This window comes from Malus sylvestris, chromosome 9, assembly GCF_916048215.2.
Source record: "Malus sylvestris chromosome 9, drMalSylv7.2, whole genome shotgun sequence".
Classification (NCBI taxonomy): domain Eukaryota; kingdom Viridiplantae; phylum Streptophyta; class Magnoliopsida; order Rosales; family Rosaceae; genus Malus; species Malus sylvestris.
In genome coordinates this window covers 13,092,123-13,114,546 of record NC_062268.1, presented here as the reverse complement: position 1 = coordinate 13,114,546, position 22,424 = coordinate 13,092,123, and the positions used below count along the sequence as shown (strand labels likewise).

General features: G+C 42.2%; 1 protein-coding gene across 2 annotated transcripts; it reads right to left on the bottom strand.

Moving 5' to 3' along the window:
- Positions 1-8,251: 8,251 nt before the first annotated feature.
- On the bottom strand, positions 8,252-10,414 carry LOC126582790 (uncharacterized). 2 transcript variants are annotated; one of them, XM_050246985.1, is made up of 3 exons: positions 9,879-10,414; positions 9,278-9,438; positions 8,252-8,533 (listed from the first exon to the last, which is right to left on the bottom strand). In XM_050246985.1, exons 1-2 carry the CDS (start codon positions 10,264-10,266, stop codon positions 9,308-9,310), a joined length of 519 nt encoding a protein of 172 aa, XP_050102942.1. In that variant the 5' UTR covers positions 10,267-10,414; the 3' UTR covers positions 8,252-8,533; positions 9,278-9,307. The 2 variants fall into 2 exon arrangements, with proteins under 2 accessions (XP_050102942.1, XP_050102941.1); XM_050246984.1 differs by having other exon boundaries at positions 8,252-8,504; positions 9,879-10,413.
- Positions 10,415-22,424: the final 12,010 nt, after the last annotated feature.

The window sequence follows — 22,424 nt, the reverse complement described above, 5'->3', positions numbered from 1 at the left end:
AACTTTGTCAGAGCACTTTGAAAAAATGGTCTGTGGTATCTGGCTCTCGAGATTCGGAGAACGATGCCTCTTCGATTTTTGAGAAAGCAATCATGCTGGGGGTTTGGCTCTCGAGATTCGGAGAGCAGTGTCTCTTCGATTTTTGAGGAAGTAATCATGTTGGGAGTCTGGCTCTCGAGATTCGGAGGGCGGTGCCTCTTCGATTTTGGAGCAAGCAATCCTGTTGGGAGTGTTGTCTCGAATGTGAGTAAAGGTTGGGCATGTTTGCTAGTCTACCTTGCCATGAAGCACAAAGGTTGACACACAGGGACTTTCCAATTATCCAGCAATGGTACTGTTCCTTTACCCTCTCTTCGCTTTTGAGAAAGTAGTCATGTTGGGAGTCTGGCTCTCGAGATTCGGAGGACGGTGCCTCTTCGATTTTGGAGCAAGTAATCTTGTTGGGAGTGTTTTCTCGAATGTGAGTAAAGGTTGGGCATGTTTGCTAGTCTACCTTGCCACGAAGCACAGAGGTTGACACACAGGGACTTTCCAATTATCTAGCAGTGGTACTGTTCCTTTACCCTTGTGGGTAATAATATGGTAGCTAGACCTTCAAAATTTATGTGTCTAAACTTTGTTAGTGCTGTTTCTTTGCTATTCTTTTACCTTTCTTGGTCAGAGCGATGTAGTGGGAGCTGCAAGCTTCACGTGCTCAACTTTGGCAGAGAACTTTGGCAAAGTTATCTGTGGTACCCATGAGCTATTGTTGCGTGTGGGAAGTGGGTGATTGAACAGTAAGATTCATGTGCTTTCTACTTCACCAGAAGTCTTCGACAGAATGCCCATAATTTCTGCAAAGCTGAGTGTGCGTGTGACAGGTGCTGACAAGGCTAGAAAAGTAGGTGGCTCTTCGATTTCTGAGATCGGCCCTCGTGGTCTCTGAGCAGCCCAGCTTTTGAGAAAGCGAGCGCCTCTTCGATTGATTCGGAGAACGATGCCTCATCGATTTTTGAGAAAGCAATCATGCTGGGGGTCTGGCTCTCGAAGATTCGGGGAGTAGTGTCTCTTCGATTTTTGAGAAAGTAATCATGCTGGGAGTCTGGCTCTCGAGATTCGGAGGGCGGTGCCTCTTCGATTTTGGAGCAAGCAATCTTGTTGGGAGTGTTTTCTCGAATGTGAGTAAAGGTTGGGCATGTTTGCTAGTCTACCTTTCCACGAAGCACAGAGGTTGACACACAGGGACTTTCCAATTATCCAGCAATGGTACTGTTCCTTTACCCTCTCTTCGATTTTTAAGAAAGTAGTCATGTTGGGAGTCTGGCTCTCGAGATTCGGAGGACGGTGCCTCTTCGATTTTGGAGCAAGCAATCTTATTGGGAGTGTTTTCTCGAATGTGAGTAAAGGTTGGGCATGTTTGCTAGTCTACCTTGCCACGAAGCACAGAGGTTGACACACAGGGACTTTCCAATTATCCAGCAGTGGTACTGTTCCTTTACCCTTGTGGGTAATAATATGGTAGCTAGACCTTCAAAATTTATGGGTCTAAACTTTGTTAGTGCTGTTTCTTTGCTATTCTTTTACCCTTCTTGGTCAGAGCGATGTAGTGGGAGCTGCAAGCTTCACGTGCTCAACTTTGGCAGAGAACTTTGGCAAAATTATCTGTGGTACCCATGAGCTATTGTTGCGTGTGGGAAGTGGGTGATTGAGCAGTAAGATTCATGTGTTTTCTACTTCCCCAGAAGTCTTCGACAGAATGCCCATAATTTCCGCAAAGCTGAGTGTGCGTGTGACAGGTGCTGACAAGGTTGGAAAAGTAGGTGCCTCTTCGATTTCTGAGATCGGCCCTCGTGGTCTCTGGGGAGCCCAGCTTTTGAGAAAGCGAGCGCCTCTTCGATTTCTGAGATCGGCCTTCGTGGTCTTTGAGCAGCCCAACTTTTGAGAAAGCAAACTCCTCTTCGATTTCTGAGATCAACCCTCGTGATCTCTAAGCAGCCCAGCTTTTGAGAAAGCAAACGCCTCTTCGATTTCTGAGCAGGCGCCTCTTCGATTTTTGAAGCTCCGTCGAGTGCAGATTTTTATAGGGGCTGGCATTAAGTTCCAAAGTACACTTGAATCTCCACCAGTAGAAGCTTCATTCTTGCACTTCTAAGATCTTGATTTGTCCGACCTCTTCTCTCTTCAACACCTTTGAAAATGTCTGGCCCCTCCGACCGTCGTTTTGACTTGAACCTTGTTGAAGAGGCAGCCCCGCCTTCTCCAGACAACATATGGCGCCCATCCTTCGTCTCCCCTACTGGTCCTCTTACCGTTGGGGATTCCGTGATGAAGAATGATATGACCGCTGCGGTGGTGGCCAGGAACCTTCTCACTCCCAAAGATAACAGACTACTTTCCAAACGGTCTGATGAGTTAGCTGTTAAGGATTCGCGGGCTCTCAGTGTTCAGTGTGCAGGTTCTGTGTCTAATATGGCCCAACGCCTATTTGCTCGAACCCGCCAAGTTGAATCATTGGCGGCTGAAGTGATAAGTCTCAAACAGGAGATTAGAGGGCTCAAGCATGAGAATAAACAGTTGCACCGGCTCGCACATGACTATGCTACAAACATGAAGAGGAAGCTTGACCAAATGAAGGAAACTGATGGTCAGGTTTTACTTGATCATCAGAGATTTGTGGGTTTGTTCCAAAGGCATTTATTGCTTTCGTCTTCTGGGGCTGTACCGCGTAATGAAGCTCCGAATGATCAACCTCTGATGCCTCCTCCTTCTAGGGTTCTGTCCAGTACTGAGGCTCCAAATGATCCCCCTCCGGTGCCTTCTCTTTCTGGGGCTCTACCGACTGCTGAGACTTCTCCTAAGCAACCTTTGTGAAGGCTCCCTCTTGTGTGTTTATTTTGACTCATGTATATGTACATATTTGTAGCTTATCGGGGATATCAATAAATAAGCTTTCCTTCATTTCAACGTATTGTGTTAAATACACCAAAGCCTTCTTCGCTAAGTTCTTTGAATTTTCTTTTGTTGAAGCTTGTATGTTGAAGCTTTCTGAGTGGAGCATGTAGGTTGGGGTAGTGTTCCCTTAATTTCCCGAGTGAGGAAAACTTCTCGGTTGGAGACTTGGAAAATCCAAGTCACTGAGTGGGATCGGCTATATGAATCTTAGAACGCCATTGTGCTCGATCCTGTGTCATGTCCTTCGTTAGATCCAAGTACTCTAAGTCTTTTCTTAGAGTCTCTTCCAAAGTTTTCCTAGGTCTTCCTCTACCCCTTCGGCCCTGAACCTCTGTCCCATAGTCGCATCTTCTAATCGGAGCGTCAGTAGGCCTTCTTTGCACATGTCCAAACCACCGTAACCGATTTTCTCTCATCTTTCCTTCAATTTCGGCTACTCCTACTTTACCCCGGATATCCTCATTCCTAATCTTATCCTTTCTCGTGTGCCCACACATCCAACGAAGCATCCTCATCTCCGCTACACCCATTTTGTGTACGTGTTGATGTTTCACCGCCCAACATTCTGTGCCATACAGCATCGCCGGCCTTATTGCCGTCCTATAAAATTTTCCCTTGAGCTTCAGTGGCATACGGCGGTCACACAACACGCCGGATGCACTCTTCCACTTTATCCATCCAGCTTGTATTCTATGGTTGAGATCTCCATCTAATTCTCCGTTCTTTTGCAAGATAGATCCTAGGTAACGAAAACGGTCGCTCTTTGGTATTTCTTGATCTCCGATCCTCACCCCTAACTCGTTTTGGCCTCCATTTGCACTGAACTTGCACTCCATATATTCTGTCTTTGATCGGCTTAGGCGAAGACCTTTAGATTCCAACACTTCTCTCCAAAGGTTAAGCTTTGCATTTACCCCTTCCTGAGTTTCATCTATCAACACTATATCGTCTGCGAAAAGCATACACCAAGGAATATCATCTTGAATATGTCCTGTTAACTCATCCATTACCAACGCAAAAAGGTAAGGACTTAAGGATGAGCCTTGATGTAATCCTACAGTTATGGGAAAGCTTTCGGTTTGTCCTTCATGAGTTCTTACGGCAGTCTTTGCTCCTTCATACATATCCTTTATAGCTTGGATATATGCTACTCGTACTCCTTTCTTCTCTAAAATCCTCCAAAGAATGTCTCTTGGGACCCTATCATACGCTTTTTCCAAATCTATAAAGACCATGTGTAAATCCTTTTTCCCATCTCTATATCTTTCCATCAATCTTCGTAAGAGATAGATTGCCTCCATGGTTGAGCGCCCTGGCATGAACCCGAATTGGTTGTCCGAAACCCGTGTCTCTTGCCTCAATCTATGCTCAATGACTCTCTCCCAGAGCTTCATTGTATGACTCATTAGCTTAATACCCCTATAGTTCATGCAATTTTGTACGTCGCCCTTATTCTTGTAGATAGGCACCAAAGTGCTCGTTCGCCACTCATTTGGCATCTTCTTCGTTTTCAAAATCCTATTGAAAAGGTCAGTGAGCCATGTTATACATGTCTCTCCCAAAAGTTTCCACACTTCGATTGGTATATTGTCTGGGCCTATTGCTTTTTTATGCTTCATCTTCTTCAAAGCTACAACCACTTCTTCCTTCCGGATTCGACGATAAAAAGAGTAGTTTCTACACTCTTCTGAGTTACTCAACTCCCCTAAAGAAGCACTCATTTCATGTCCTTCATTGAAAAGATTATGAAAATAACCTCTCCATCTGTCTTTAACCGCGTTCTCTGTAGCAAGAACCTTTCCATCCTCATCCTTGATGCACCTCACTTGGTGATAAATAAGGTGATTATCATTATTATAATTTAAGAGTATCTCCAATTGAAATTCCTACTTAGATCATCTCCAACCCTTAGGCTAAAAACTAAAATTTTTAGCCTAGAAAATTTAGCTTTTAGCCCAGAAACAGCTTTTTTACTCCAATCATTATGGCCTAAAATTTTAGCCCCAGATTATTAAAGAATGAACTTAGGCTATTTTTTTTTCTTAAATTAACTTTTTTTTTTAAATTATGTAGACTATCATAAATTAATTTTATGAACATTTTAATCTAAAAATATTTAAATTTCGATAAATATTGAAAAAAACACTAAATCAATACGTGAAACTCATGAAACACTATGGAAGAATATGAAAATCATGATAAAGATGTATAAACACAAAATACATTAAACACACAAGACACACAGAATACATGTGAAGCACATACAAAACACATGTGAAGGACATACAAAACACATGATATAGATGAAGCACACACAGAACACATGTGAAATACATGACAAACACGAAACACATACCAAAATACATACAAAACACATGAAACGCATGAAACATAAACCTACACGCATGAAACTGAAACCTTCAATCATCCTTTATATAAACACAGGTTGAATATCAAACCATCACACAACATATTCACCAATCTTTCAACTTTTAAAGTGTTTTTGTTTCCTAAAAATCCTCAATATCTCATCAATGGGTGATAGAAGAAGGCGTAGTAGGGCAATGCAAATGGCACAATACCAAGCAAGCCTTGACAATGCGGATGCAGATGATCAACGCAAAAGCCAAATTTGCAAATCGCTAATGCCATATGAGCACCATGCTGAATCTAGCTATCGTGGTTCTGTCACCTACTTCCTTGCTCCTTATGAAATTAATTTCAAACCTCTTTTACTCCTTATCCCCTTCTTCCTTCATGGCCAAATGCATTTGGGCCGCTTCTTCTTGCTGAGAGCTATGGCTTTCAGACAATCCTGCAAATCTGGTAGCAATGTGTCCACTCATCGGCTCTTGGGACTTCTCTTTTCTCTTTGCTTCCTTTTACTTATCTCTTCCCGAGGGCCTTGCAATAGAAGAAGTTTCGACACCTTCTCTCCATCATTTGTCGATGCGACTTCACGTTGAAATAATCTTCCCCATTGTTGGTCTGCATCGGTTGCCCACCTCGAACAATCTTTGAGGACCTCCCAAGCATGATGCAACTTAAAAGGTTGATTTTTTGGTGTTACTCTTGTCTTGTAAATTGTCATTGCTTTTTCACCCTAAGCAAAAAATACATAAAAACAATTAGTTACAAAATAATATTATGTACATGACAAATAAAGTATCAACAAAAAAACTCACAATTTCTGCGACGCTCCTTCTACTAGCCATGTCAGCCACTGCTCTCTTCAAGCTTCCCTTCCATAAAGTGCATGCTTTGTTGATAGTCTTCCACCGATCATAAACGCTACCACCTTCCCTCCCGTTGCAGTTTTCATGGAACTTTTCAATGATTTTATCCAACAAAACCTTTTTATTTTGATTCGTGCCAACTGCACCATCTTCACTACTAAAAACTCATGCCAAGCATAAAACAACATCTTCCTCACAGGTCCAATTATGACCTCTAATATGCTCTCTTGCCATCTTGAAAAATTTGGAAATGGGAAGAAATGGTAGAAAGAAAAATTGGAAGAATTGTAGGAGAAAAGTGAGTTTTTACATAGGTATTTATAGAGTTTTTGGGTGAATTTTGAGTTAAATAATTTTTTTTTAATTATTTTAGCCATTAGATTTAAATTTGGGCCGCTAGATCTTTTTTTTTTTTACTGTTAGATTTGATTATATTTGATCTCAGCTGTTGAATTCAACAAATACATAAATATTAAAAATAAATAAAATAAAATAAAAAGAAGTTTGAATCTAGACCGTTGGATCAACCAATGGCCTGTTGATTCATTCCATCCAATCAAAAGAGTCATTAGCTCGCCTGGGAAACATGCCCGACATGCCCACGTGGGTGGGCCCACTCTGTCTGATTGCTCGCGCGTCGCGCGCGTCTGGCAAGTGGATGGGGGGAGTTTGGCGCACACCCGCCTGGTTTCAATCTCAGTGGTGGGGCCCACGGACAATCAAGGGCTATTTTTTGGGTGGAATTTGGCTTGGGTACTGAACTCGATCGCTGCACAACAAATCGGTAGAGAGGGAATAGGCCTGGAAACTCCGTTGGTAGTAAGCCTGGGCTTGTTGAAGAAGGCGGGGGTGGTGGTGGTTGGGGTGGCACTTGCGCCAGCGCGGCTGCAGCACACGCTGCGAGTAGCAGTAGCGAGATTATTACTTGAGCTTTCTAAATATGGTTATTATCAAAGTAGGAACTCCCACTTTTGTACTATATCAGAAAAGGTTTTATACAAAGCAATGAAACCGAACCAAGTTGAAGATTGTGACGCTCATGTTGGCAGGTTACGAATTGAATTAAATTATTTAGTGTCTCCTCATTTAATGAACTTATAACGAACCACTTTTGTACTAGATTCTGAGATTTCATGTCTCCAAAACTTATAACGACTCCGCACGAGTTAATTTAATGAACTCCTCATTTATTCCAACTCCAGTCCTTTTGAAAACTACAAAAAAAGGCATACTTTTGCGAGTCCGGTTACAATGATACGAACCCCTTAGTAGTACAGATTTTTTTGCAAAATCTAACCATAACAAAGGTTCATTATGCAAGATTTAGCTGTTAATTTTCCAGACCACTTGATTATACGTACGATGAAAGAAAATTGTATTTATACATCTTAGTTTTCGTTGACTTATACGTCTCATAAAACCCTTATGTTTACTTCGATGTGGGACGGGTACGTGTTCACGAGGGTTAGCTCAAGTAGCGAGCGAGAATGGAAAATCATCATGTTTGAATCAAAATAGATATTCCGATAGATTACTATGGTTTCACTACTCCCGTTTTATCCTTATGCACTTCTTCCCTTAACTTATATTTATTGTGGACTACGATAGATTGCTATGGTTTTATACTTTTTTGGTCAAATGAAAAGATCTTACGATTGCAGTCTCAGTTGATTGGCAACACTAAATATCGACCATATATCACGTTGGTGTTGGTGTGCCTCAAAGTATAAATATCTAGTACACATTGGTGTGCGCACAAAATATAAAATACGTATCACACACACCAAATGTGGAAACACCCAACCAACTAGCAATCTGAGCAATCACAAACAAAGGTTAAGCCCCCTTGAATGGAAAACAACCACAACGTTAAACAATTGAAAGAAAATATTTGCCAAAACACCTACCTGGATTCATTCTTCAATCCTGCTCCTCCGTTGGAGAGAGCGACGGTCTCACAAAAATAAATTTAAACCACTACTCAAAACATGTTGTAATGAGAGAGAGAGAGAGAGAGAGAGAGAGAATGGATGACCAATAGGATTGATGTACTTCCTTAGTATATTTACATGGGCATCCAGATAAAAAATGAAATGTTGAGGGTAGAACTTGAATTGAGCAAATTAACCATGCGGGCGTAGGTACAAATAACATACAATTCAACTGAAAACAAACTACAATGATCAACTGTACATGCTTCATGAATAATTACAGTAAACTCCTTTTCAGTTGTAATCTTGAACTCGGATAGAAGTCATTCTACCTCGCTAACCAGGTTGCATCTCTACAGCTCTTGACCTTGACGAAATGCCATTCATCAATGTATCTTTCGTCGTCCTACATACAATTTACAAGACTAAATGAGCCTGCGTATCCCAGCAACCAAGGCATAATTAGCTTTCAAGAAATAGCTTTGCTTAACAAATAGAAGAATTCAAGGAACAGTCCATCTAGAAACTGCTTATCAGGAAAGCAAAAGCAATACAACATAAAAAGCAGTATCATTCGAAACCAAATTTTAAGTCTTTTGTCCAAAAGATCAGCCCCCATGGCATCAACACATTTCAGGTTAAAATCACTGTTGTACTAAAGGATCACGCTTGGAACTCCCCAAATCCGACTTTTATCACATACAGATATGTGAATTCAACTATTAATTATTTGTTAGAATCCATATTATGAGCCAACACAAACCTCTCCTAAAATTTTAACAAAGGCCGGTGAATTAACCACGGCCTTAAACGCCAGCTTTAAATCAGGATGAACAAGGTCAAAACAGATGTTACCAGCACAGACTGTAATTCAATATGCTTCATACTGAAGTATTGATCAACCTCATTAGTATTCAGAAATATATTTTCTACTTTAGGAAAGATGAAAGCATTTCTCTTTAGTCTTTGAATATGAAGCAGCTTAACTTCAGTAATCTTAAACTTCCACAAAAATCCTAGGTTAATCCAGTTTACCCCCAAATTAGTTTGATTATTTGTTGTTAAAACCATTAAACTCCACGGGATGAAACCCAGCATAATGGCATTGAGTTTTACTAATTGAGTAAACATATTTCTTGTCAACAATACAGAACTCAGCCAATTGTTCTTAAAACTCACCTCAGATGCCGCTTTTGAGAACTATATGGTTCATCCCTCCTCATCCTCAGACTTGGACAAATTGTCAAAACTTTGATCCCCGGTCTCTGTCGGTTGGGGATTGGGCACATCATCAGAACTCTGAACCACAATCACAGGCTCCATCAGTTGTGGAGATGTACCTACAAAGAAAAGGAAAGCATAGCATAAGCAACCATTGTAAGAAAATCATTTATTATACAAAAGATTTCAATACTTTTTATCACAAAAGCTCTTAATCCATCCAATGCCCCAAAAAACATACATTATAAAAAATAAAAAAAATAAAAGCCAGAATAATTCCTTTATCTTAATCATTCTAGCTACTTTTTATCATAGAACAAATCAAGATAAATGCCTAAAAACATGATCAATCCGTAAACGCTTTTAGATTTTTGATATTCTCACCTAAAGAGAGAAAATTGCATAATTCAGAACCAAACCCAGGTGCAGAAACGAATTAGATGATCCAATTAAATCAACCACAACGCAAAATAATAAATTTCCAATCCCAATTAATTGAAGGATAAAAACCCAATTTTGAACAGAACCCAATTCATAAAATCGAAAAACGGAAGCAAACCTTCGATAAAATAAGCAGAAGAAGGCCAGCCTCTAACAGTGGTCATAGACATGGTCTCTTCCTCACTCAGAGGGTTAGCCAACTTATCGACCAGCTGAGCCAGGCCGTGCGATCTCGACCGTGGGGGAGGGACCCAGTAGGAGGCGCCGGGCAGAAAGGGGAGCCAATCGGGCGCGGATCGGCGGACGATGATCCGGTGGATGGCATCCTCGAGCTTGCACAGAAGGGGATCGGAAGGCGAGTCGGCGGAGGAGTCGGTTGGTGGGTCATGGTGAAAAGGGAGGGTGGATTGGGCGCGCAGGTTTATTAGGCGGGAGCAGGATGGCGGCGATGATTTGGAGGAGAGGTGGCGGGCTAGGGTAAGGGTTTGAGAAATCGACCTTGCCATTGATGACAGAATTGCTAGAGAGAGAGCGGAGATTTTAAGGGGGTGTTTCGATAAGAGGAAAATATAGAGAGCAAATTTAGGCGTGTGTTTGTGTGTGGATGCGAGAAAGAGAGTGCTGGATGGCTTGAGAGAGAGACGGTGGAAGGAGGAGCGAGAGGGTTATATAGGTACATTCCCGACCGTATCGTCAAAAGTTTTTTTTTATTGGTGAATTCTTTGTCTTATTTTTACTATTTTATTTATTTTTTGTTATTGATGAGTTGGTCAAGTTAGAACGCCCAAAGACTTTATATTCTTTTTTGTTATTGCATTCAGATCAAGAAAAAATTGACCTTTAGTTTTGAATTAAAATTTTTAATGATGTTTAGAACAAAACAATATAGACGTGTGAAAATTAATTTATGTCTTCTATCCCTCACTCTGTCACCGTCGTATTTAGATGTAATTGTTTTTTGTAAGGGTTTTGCTGAGTAATGGTTGATTTCGGTCCAATACAACTATTCTACTTGTCTATGTGATTTTATCAAATGTCAATATGGTTTACTAGTATTTTATGACACCGTGACACTACAATGTCAAACAACACGTTTTGAAAAGCCATGTCAATCTAAATACTTGTAAGTTTTAAATGTTTAGATTTTAATTTATTTTATTTGTTTTAAGGACTTGTTTAATTTGTTGTGTTGTTTGAAGTATTTCTACGAGAGATTTTGGTTTGCTTTGGTATGCTGCCATTTTTTGTCGCTAGAGATGATCAATCTGTGTTGATAGTTCGAGTAGGTGGAGTTTCAGATGTTGACTCAAAGTTTTTTTTTTTGGTACATCGTTTGACTTGCGGGTCATGTTTTCTCTTTTGCTATTGTATTCTTAATCATTGTATGGTCACTAAGATTTTAAAACATTTTCAAATATTAGCATTTCCAAGTAGGCATTATACACCCCTTGCTTTTAAGAGTTCAGGTGTATAGGGTCTGGTTCAGTTTGGTTTACTCATCAAATTGAAATTGTACAAAAATTTACATATATTTTAATCAAGATGCAAGAAAACACAAAATCAAAGATGATTCCATCATGTCGAATTCGATTGGGATGGTCTTCGATTCTTTACCCTCAGGTTTAGATCCAACCAATCAAGATGCAAGAAAACACAAAATCAAAGATGATTCCATCACGTCAAATTTAAGATCTTACTACGATAGCAAAAACCAATTGTAGATCGGAGTATGATGCATTATATCAGATCTTAAGCCTTTGTTTGTCCGAAATTACATGCCAATTTGACATCAACCATTTAAGGAATCATGAGGAGATCATCACTCTTTTCTTCTTTTCTCTGTTTTGTTAATAAACGGGTGTGGATTACTACGAAACTAACTCAAAGTGATATATGACAAACTATTAAAGTGATGGAAAACCCACTAGTGCGATGAAAACAGGAAATGTCAAATTTTAAACAAAATTTAAATTGAAGGCTTATGTGATACTTTAATTTTCTTTTCTTTTTTTAAATTTTCTTCTTCACCCGATATGTCAAATTTAAACTAATATTTATTACATTATTTCTTTACATAATTGTAGTAAGTATTTTGAAAACAAGAAATAATAACAAAATTGATGAAAATGTTGTAGGTGTTTTAGGCATAATTTGCTGAACAATTATGAAGGACAGAAAGAGAGAGGGGGTGCGGCATAGAGAGAAGAGATAGATGTGTAATTGTGAGATGTGTGTTATTCCACCCTGTTGATGCACAAAATCAGCGAAGACTTTGGTACAACAGAAAGTGTCAGGTTTTGTGACCTTCGCTTGGTTGCTTCGGTCACTAGTGAGGATAAGTACGTAAATGAATAGAGACAGAGAAGCAAACACAGGATGTACGTGGTTCACCCAGATTGGCTACGTCCACGGAGTAGAGGAGTTCTTATTAGTAGTGAAGGGCTTACACAAGTACAAAGGATCAAGCTCTCAATTTAGTGAGTTCTTGTGAATGATTTAACACAAATGGCATTAGGCAATATTGTGGGGGAATGACCCCTATTTATAGAAAAACTTGTAGCTTTGTCACATTGACATGTGTCATGTTATGATTGGTTCTTGATGTTGACACGTGCTGCGCTCTGATTGGCTTCTAATCTTGACACGTGTCGAGTAGTGATTGGCCTCCTGGTCGGAGGGGAACTCTTCTGGGTCCTTGACAGTATAGCGTTGGCCGGTGCTCGGTAGTTTCGGGATTGGTCAAGTATGGTACAAACAGTGCTCCCTTAAGTTCCCGAGTGAGGGAAACTCCTCGGTTGGGGACTTGCAAGATCCAATCCCTTGAGTAATCACGAAACTTCTAAGTACCGAAGTGTGGTCTGATCTTCATCTGCCCTTCTCTGGAAGTACTTTTCCTCCATCCGGGAATGGTGTATTTAGCTGATGTTGACGCACAAGGTAATGTATCAATTTCACTTGAAGCTTAGTTGTAGTTTCGGGCTTAGTCAAGTGTGATACAAACCCTATAGTAGGAGTCCCCCAAGTCGCCGAGCTAGGAGATCTGCCGAAAGAGGTGACAGACAAGGTAAGCAGTCAAACTTCCAAGTAAGCAACCCAGGATCAGAGGTTTGACGTCGGCTTCCGGTTGATTGTTCTCATTCTCCTTGTCTCTCATTCAACTGCCAGGATAAGGAGAAGCAAATGAATAAGAGATGATATGAGATACTTTTGCTTTTGAAGAAGTAACTTTCCACAGGCTTATTCTTGAACTGTGCTGGAGGGTTTTCTGGTGCCCTTCAGAGTATAAGGCCGACTCAAAAATTTGAGGGTCAAAACAAGTCCATCAAATCTAGAGTACGTTCGACCTTGATGATATGGGATACTTTTGCTGTTGACGGAATAATGAATGTGGTATGGAAAGGTGTCGTGCTGTAGTGATCTGTTTCAGCTCACCGTTGAACCTTCTGCTTCAATCTTTTGCATGGCAGAAGTGGTGTGCAACCTTTGCATTTAAATGGTCCTTCAGAACATTCCTTCATAGTGACTCATCCACGCTTGGCAGCTTCAGTGTAAAGAGCCAATATCTGATCAACTGTCATGAGGTATTTGCCGGTGGAATTCGTGACCTTGACAGCAGTTGAGGATGAGTACTCGAGAGCAATGCTAAGTAAGCAACCAGGCAAAGGCTCCAGGCAGTCAGTTCCAAATTGGAGGTTTGATTTCAGGTTCCGACTGACTGCTCTCTTTCTCCTTGTCCTGCAGGTGTGGACAAGGACAAAGACAAAGACAGGGAGAAAGCATGATATGGGATACTCTTGCTTTCGACCCTGATGATATGAGATACTCTTGTTCTTGGTGTGGCTTATTTGCTGAGGTATTATCGGGGGGAAATAAAGCTGAGTATTTCGAGAGGTTATGTTGAGGGTGCCTTTTCGAATGCGAGAAAGGGTTGAGCATTTTTGCAGGTTTGCCTGTCCGTTGAGGAGGGAGGTCAATGTATATAGGGATTTCCCAATAACAAGTAGTAATGCTATTCCTTTACCCTTCTTGGTCACAGCAATGTAGTGGGAGCTGCCAGCTTCACGTGTTTTAATTTTGTCAGAGCACTTTGAAAAAGTGGTATGTGGTATCTGGAAAGCTGATATTACGTGTGAAGATTACAGACAAGCTTTATCTAAGGAAATCTGGCTCTCGAAGTTCTGAGAGTTGTGCCTCTTCGGTTTTCGAACAAGCAATCCCGTCGAGGATCTGACTCTCGAGATTCGGAAAGCGGTGCTGCTCCGGTTTTTGAGAAAGTAATTATGTTGAGAGTCTTTTCTCGAATGTGAGTAAAGGTTGGACGTTCTTGCCAACTTGTCTTGCCGCAAAACACGGAGGTCGACACACATAGGGACTTTCCAGTTGTCAAGCAGTGGTGCTGTTCCTTTACCCTTATGGGTAATAGTAGGGTAGCTGGAACTTCGAAATTCTCGTGCCTAAACTTTGTCAGAGATCTTTGACAAAGTTATATGTGGTACCCGAGGAGTTGATGGTGCATATGGAGAGCGGTGATTGAACAGTAAGATTCACGTGCTTTCTACTTCACCAGAAATCTTCGACAGATTGCCCGTAATTTCCGCAAAGCTGATTGTGCATGTGACAGGTGCTGACGAGGCTGCAAAAGCAGGTGCTTCTTCGATTTCTGAGATCGGCCCTCGTGGTCTCTGAGCAGCCCAGCTTTTGAGAAAGCAAACGCCTCTTCGATTTCTGAGATCGGCCCTCGTGGTCTCTGAGCAGCCCAGCTTTTGAGAAAGCAAACGCCTCTTCGATTTCTGAAGCTCCGTCGAGTGCAGATTTTTATAGAGGCTGGCATTAAGTTCCACAGCACACTTGAATCTCTACCAGTAGAAGCTCATTTCTTGCACTTCTAAGATCTTGATTTGTCTGACCTCTTCCTTCTTCAACACATTTGAAAATGTCTGGACCCTCCGACCGTCGTTTTGACTTGAACCTTGGAGAAGAGACAGCCACGCCTTCTCCAGACAACATATGGCGCCCATCCTTCATATCCCCTACTGGTCCTCTTACCGTTGGGGATTCTGTGATGAAGAATGATATGACCGCTGCAGTGGTGGCCAGGAACCTTCTCACTCCCAAAGATAACAGACTACTTTCCAAACGGTCTGATGAGTTGGCTGTTAAGGACTCCCTGGCTCTTAGTGTTCAGTGTGCAGGTTCTGTGTCTAATATGGCCCAACGCCTATTTGCTAGAACCCGCCAAGTTGAATCATTGGCTGCTGAAGTGATGAGTCTCAAACAGGAGATTAGAGGGCTCAAGCATGAGAATAAGCAGTTGCACCGGCTCGCCCATGACTATGCTACAAACATGAAGAGGAAGCTTGACCAGATGAAGGAATCTGATGGTAAGGTTTTACTTGATCATCAGCGGTTTGTGGGTTTGTTCCAAAGGCATTTATTGCCTTCGTCCTCTGGGGCTGTACCTGGTAATGAAGCTTCAAATGATGAACCTCCAATGCCTCCTCATTCTGGGGTTTTGTCAAGTACTGAGGCTCCGGATAACCACCCTCCGGTGCTTTCTCTTTCTGGGGCTCTACCGACTGCTGAGACTTCCCCTAAGCAACCTTTGTGAAGGCTCCCTTTTGTTTGTTTATTTTGACTCATGTATATGTACATATTTGTGGCTTATCGAAAATATTAATAAATAAGCTTTGCTTCATTTCAACATATTGTGTTAAATACACCAAAGCCTTCTTCATAAAGTTCTTTGAATTTTTGCTTTTGTTGAAACCTGTATTGTTGAAGCTTTGTGAGTGAAGCATGTAGTTTGAGGTAGCGTTCCCTTAATTTCCCGAGTGAGGAAAACTTCTCGGTTGGTGACTTGAAAAATCCAAGTCACTGAGTAGTCACGAACTTTTGAGTACCAAGGCGTAGTAGCATATGGTGGGAGTCCCCCAAGTCTCTAGTCGAGGGAGTGGACGAATGAGGTGTCTTGCTAATAGTCCATGTCGTAAGTACCAAAACTTCATTCTTTTGTTTTCTAAGTGGTAGCCCCGGACTTTTTCTTCATATATTTTGTTTATGAAGGTTGCTAGGCCCGAATAAGTGGAATTGCAGAAGGTGTAACGGTTGGTAGCTGTTTTATGGAAAGCCATCTGACTACAATAGTCTTGCACAGGATGACTATAGGGAGATACACACACATACTGCTATGATAGAGGGTGTAACCGTTGGTGCATTACAATCATAATGGAAGCATCACAATGATGGAAGCATCACAATGATGAAAGCATCATAATGATGAAAACACCATAATGATGAAACATCATAATGATGTTTCTTTGGTGGAATTGTTTTTCATTTCCCCTAACACCCTGAATTGGTTTTCAATATAAGACCATCATCTGTAGCTCGAATCACAAAGTTGTCTTCATGAAAGTTGTTCTTTAATTCCTTAACTACAACATATCCAAATTTGAGAGCCATCAGATCAGTACAACTCTAGAAATTCAGGTACGACGAGTGATTGTTCATCATTTGTCTGTCAACACGTCAGACCTGTTGTGAGCTTCAAAAACTCCATTTTCTCTTGCTTAGATCAACATACTTTCTTCATCGAAGTTGTTCCTTAACTTGTGAACTACAACATATCCAAAATTGAGATCCCTCGGAGCTGTATAACTCAAGAAATTCAGGTATGATGAATGACTGGTTATTCTTTTTCTGTCAACCCGTCAGATTTGTTGTGAGCTTCGAAACTCCATTTTCGATTGTTCAGATCAGCATGCTTTCTTCATTGAAGTTGTTCCTCATCGTCTCTTTCATAACATATCAAAAATTCAGAATGAACTAATGGTTAAATATTTCCAGATCTTCGAAACATCACAGCAGCTTCGAAATCTGCAAGAATCCGACTGTCATGCTTGGAGCTTCAACACTTTAATTTCCGTGGCTCAAACAGAAATGGTTCCTTCTTGAAAGTTGTTCATCTGCTCAAGAACTAGAGGGTGTCCAAAATTCAGCTCCATTGGAGAAAAGCAGCAGCTGCAAAAATTTGATAGAGAAAAGGAGGCGAAGCTTTGTTGGATTTCTAGGCTGGGGAAGATTCTAGTTTTTGTAGCAACTTCAGTACTGGTGAATTGCTTGTATTTTTGTCCATAACTAAATTTTGGACTTTGAATTATTATTTGATCTATCATAATATGTTTGGGAACATATATAAGTGAACAAATAAGAAGGAAAATTTTGGGCCCTTGTGGGTGTAAAACAAAAAATGTTTATGTTTACCCAAGTGTTTTTGTACAAGTTCAAGGGCATCTTGGGTTTTGTGAACAAAATTTGTTTATTTGGAGCAAGGTTTTGTGTTGAAGCTTTCTAGGTGAAGCTTTGATGGTGAAGCTTTGATGGTGAAAGTATGTAGAGGGAGCTTTCTAGGTGAAGCTTTTTTAGGTGAAGCTTTTTTAAGTGAAGCTTTTCGGGTGAAGTTTTTTGGGTGAAGCTTTGTGGGTGAAGCTTTTTAGGTGAAGCTTTGTGGGTGAAGCTTTTGTAGGTGAAGCTTTGATGGTGAAGCTTTGTAGATGAAGCTTTCTAGGTGAAGCTTTGATGGTGAAAGTATGTAGAGGGAGCTTTCTAGGTGAAGCTTTTTTAGGTGAAGCTGTGTAGGTGAAGCTTTTTTAAGTGAAGCTTTTCGGGTGAAGTTTTTTGGGTGAAGCTTTGTGGGTGAAGCTTTTTAGGTGAAGCTTTGTGGGTGAAGCTTTGATGGTGAAGCTTTGTAGATGAAGCTGTTTTTTTTTTTTTTTTTTTTTTTTTTTTTTTTTTGGGCGCTTGACACGGTCTTCATTTGCTTGTTTTGTAGTGACTGTGGAAGACGGATTGCTTTCTGATTGAGAAGGGTTCCGGCATCGCTTTGCACCATCTTCATGTGGGTAATATAGGAACTTCCTTATGTTTTGATCATGCATGTAGTGATAGAATTTGTTTCTTCTTATTGTAGATGTCAGAGCCTGGAAGTTCTAGTGATGAGGGCTCTTCTAGCTTTAGCTCTAAGTCTGAGTTTGCAATGTCGGAGTCTTCAGGGTCTTTGTTAGAGTCCTGTACTAGAGAAACATTGGATGATCTTCCCAACCGTCGAACTTTAGCTATTGCTAGTTCTTCCTCCATGGCGTTGGGTGAGGGGGTTGTTTTTGATGCCATACCCATAGTTCGCTCTGAGTTCACAGCAGACCATCTAAAGAATAACTTGTTAAATAATGAGAAGCAGGTTGAGGCGCTAAGGCAGTCATGTAATATCCCTCGTAGTGTAGGGATACGCTTGGTACATGATGAAGAATGGCCTTCTGAGCCTCTCCAGGGTCATGTTATGTTCTACACCCAGATATTACTGACTTTAGGGGTGAGACTACCTTTACATCCGTGGTTGCAAAAGATGTTATCTTTGATCGGATATGCACCTGGGCAACTCAATCCTGGTTTCTGGGATACTTTGATTGGATTTTATATCATTTGGATGGAGTGTTGGCCAGTAATATCCTTGGCGAAAAGTCTTGTGTGCTAGGGACCGAGATCCAGCATGATCTCCACAGACTCCCTCATGTATTTCCCGAAGGACGATTTCCGCCTCGGCAGGCGTAAGACACCTTAAGTATGGCAGGCTAAAACCTCGCTTATAGAGTTGATCATTGATGATCAGGTAGCGGGTAGACTTGTATCGAATTTGCTTAGCCTGGACTTTATCATTTGGGAGGGTGCCATGAGCAAGGAAATTATAGATCGGGGTGATCCAACTATCCCCCTGTTGTAAGTTGCATACTTCTGCGGCCATGGTGCTTGGTGTTGCCAACAGTTCGACATGAATTTTTCTTCCAATCTTGTCTTCCACAGCCGAGGCGAGGCGAGCCAGGGCGTCTGCATGACTGTTTGCCGCTCGAGGAACTTGGGTGATCTGGTAGTGGAAGTGCTTGAGCAAAAGTTGTGTTTGCGCAAGATATGCTGCCATGGAGCTGTCCTTAGCATCAAAGTTGTTGGTAACCTGGTTGACCACCAATTGGGAGTCACTGAAAATATCAATTTGTTTAACCCCGAGGTGTTTGGCCAAACGTAATCCTGCTAGAAGGGCTTCATACTCGGCCTCATTATTTGATGCCTTGAATTTGAAACGAAGAGCATACTCCATTGCTACTTTGTCGGGTGTAGTCAAGACTAGTCCCGCTCCACAGCCCTGTTGGTTGGATGAGCCATCAACATACAGACTCCATGCTGGGGTTGTTGGTTCTATCTTCTGAGCTTCCGGGGGTAATGAAGCCACTGCTTCAGGTGTAGAAGCAATGTCAACCGGATATGTGAAGTCGGCAATGAAGTCTGCCACTGCTTGGCCCTTCTCAGCTGGCTTTGGTTGGTAGGAGATGTCAAACTCACCCAACGCTATTGCCCATTTGATCATTCGCCCTGAAGTGTCAGGACTTTGGAGTATCTGTCGAAGAGGATAATTGGTAAGCACGATGATGGAGTGCGCTTGGAAGTAAGGGCGGAGTTTTCGAGCAGACATGACCAATGCCAGAGCCAATTTCTCAATGTTAGAGTACCGTGTCTCCGCATCTTGTAAGGCTTTGCTAGCGTAGTAGACAGGTCGCTCAATATTCCCATCCTTTCGAATGAGAACGGAACTTACGGCTGAAGCTGATACCGATAGGTAGATAATGAGAATGTCTCCTACCTCGGGCTTGGAGAGTAGAGGGGCTTTACTCATGTACTCCTTGAGGTTTTTGAATGTCTCGGCACATTCATCAGTCCATGTAATGTACTTCCTACTTCCCTTAAGTGCTTTAAAAAATGGAGCACATTTGTCTGTGGCCTTAGAAATGAACCTGGTTAAGGCTGCCACCTTGCCAGTAAGGCTCTGGATGTCCTTTGAAGTTACCGGTTCCTTCATGTCGAGGATTGCTTTGATCTTCTCGGGATTAGCTTCAATGCCTCGTTGGCTAATCATGAAACCTAAGAATTTGCCAGAGCCTACGCCGAAGGCACATTTGTTGGGGTTTAACCTCATTCGATACCTCTTCAAAATAGTGAAAGTTTCAGATAGGTTGGTGATGTGTTGGTCAGCATGTTTGCTCTTGACTAACATATCATCAACGTAAACTTCCATGCTCTTCCCAATCTGCTCGGCGAACATTGAGTTGACTAGTCTCTGATAAGTCGCTCCTGCATTCTTTAGGCCGAAAGGCATGACTCTATAGCAGTATAGTCCTCTGTCGGTAGTGAAGGCTGTGTGTTCTTGATCCGAAGGGTTCATGAGGATTTGGTTGTATCCTGAGTAAGCATCCATGAAGCTCAGGAGTTCACACCCGGCCGTAGAGTCTATAAGTCTGTCAATAAGAGGAAGATGGAAGCTATCTTTCGGACACCCTTTGTTTAGGTCGGTGTAGTCAACACACATTCTCCACAAGACCTTTTGAAGCAAAAGACTTTCTTTGGTCGGATTTTTCTTAACAATGACCACATTTGCTACCCATGTCGGGTAATTGACTTCACGGACAAAGCCTATGCCTTTGAGTTTTTCAACTTCTGTTTTCATTGCCTTGTATCGTTCAGCGTCATAAGATCTTCGCTTCTGTCTCACCGACTTGATCTTGGGGTCAATACTCAAACGATGACAGATGACATCGGGAGAGATGCCTGGCATGTCCTCGTATGACCAGGCGAAGACTTCAGTGTTCTCTTTCAAAAAAGATATCAATGATAACCGAAGGGGTGGTGACAATGTGGTGCCAATCTTCACCATGCGATCTGGATAATCTCTTGAGATAGGTACCTTCTCCAACTCTTCAGCAGGTTGGGCTTGCTGGGTGAAAGAGTCATCTCGAGGATCATCGGGTTGATTGTTGCTATCAGGAAGATCCAAGTTCGCTTCATCTAGGCTGGTCTTTGTGACTTGGTCATGTACAGACAGGGTTTCCTTGGGTCCGGGCAAGTGTTGTTGCTTAACTGAAGTGTTGTAACATGATCGTGCACTAAGCTGATCTCCTCTGATGTAGCCATTGCCATGGGGGGTTGGAAATTTCATCAACAGCATATGCGTGGATACCATAGCCTTGAGATCATTGATGCCTGTGCGCCCAAAGATGACATTGTATGCCGTTGGGCAGTCAACCACTAGGAAGTTAGTGGTAATGGTAGCCGTGTAAGGGCCTGTACCAATAGTAAAGGGTAAATGTATGCTCCCTAAGGGTTGCACGATATCACCGGAGAAGCTTATCAGAGGAGAAATCGAGCGATCGAGCAAGTGTTCAGCTACACTGAGTGCCCTGAAAGCTTCGGCAAACATGATATTGACCGAAGCCCCCGTGTCTACGAGGATTCGTCGAACATCAAAGTTGGCTATGTGAGCCTCCACGATCAATGGGTCGTTATGAGGGTAGATGATGCCTCTTTCTTCCTCAGGGTAGAAACATATCGGATCCCAGTTAGGTTTTTGATACTTCCCTCCCCTGATGTCTTCCACGTGAAACACTTGGTGACCAGGCCTCAGACTTCGTTCACTGTTTTTCATGGCCCTATTGGAAGATTCAGATATGGGTGTGCCGCCACTTATGGAATATATGACATTCACCTGGCGTTGGTTACGGTTATCCCTTTGAGGGTGAAGAAGGAATTGATCAATTTTTCCTTCTCGTGCCAAAGCTTCAATACGATCACGGAGGATGATACATTTCTCGCTATCATGGCCGTTATGCTCATGGTAGCAACAAAACATGCCCGCGTTATTCGGGGGCGTGTAATCTGGGTGCCTCGGCTTTGGCTTTGGTATCAGGTGAGCTATGCTGGGGTAAATGGCCGCGCATGTGGCATTCAAGGGCGTGTATGTCTCATACCTTGGGGTAGGGGGTATCTTGACGCGGGTTTGACCCACTGCATTGACTGCCTGGGGGCGAGCGTTATTGTGGCGATACCCTTGGTTATCGGGATAGTGTCCCTTACTCTTTTTACTGAAAGGATAGTGGTGAGGATGGAAATCCTTCCTCTTGCCTTGAAATTGATATGTCTGTTGATTCGGTGAAGCATTATGCAAGGCATGGGGAGGTGCCACTGCTGTTTGGGAAGTCGAGGTCTTCTCATTTAGGTGAGTCTGGCTTCCACCTCCCACTTGTTGATAAAGGATGGTTGTAGGGGGTTTCTCCTGATATGTCTTTGCCTCGGCGGAGGCATGGTTATAAGCCTGCGCCATCACCTCAGAGTAAGTCTTCCAAGTATTGGCATTGATCATGTATTTAAAGAAACAATCACGTAGGCCTGCCGTGAAGGCTTTGAGGGCAGTCTTGTCGTCTGCCTCGGCACACCGGGAGTATTCATGGCTGAAGCGGCCAGCATACATACGTAATGACTCGTCTGGCTTCTGGCGGATAGTGTACAAGTCATCTGCAGAGTGCAAGCGATCGGTTTGGAAAATGTGTTGGGAAACAAATAGTTTCCTCAATTCCTCAAATGAGTCTACCGTCTCAGGTGTAAGACGACAATACCAATTTAGAGCTCCGCCAGAGAGGGTGGAGGGGAAGAGAAGACATCGTTCTTCATCGGTGTGCATCCGGTATGCCATGGTGGACTCAAAGAGGTTAAGGTGCTCAATCGGGTCCTCTTTCCCAGTATAAAGTTGCAAGCCAAGCTTCTGCTTTGTCTTTGCTTGAATGGGGGT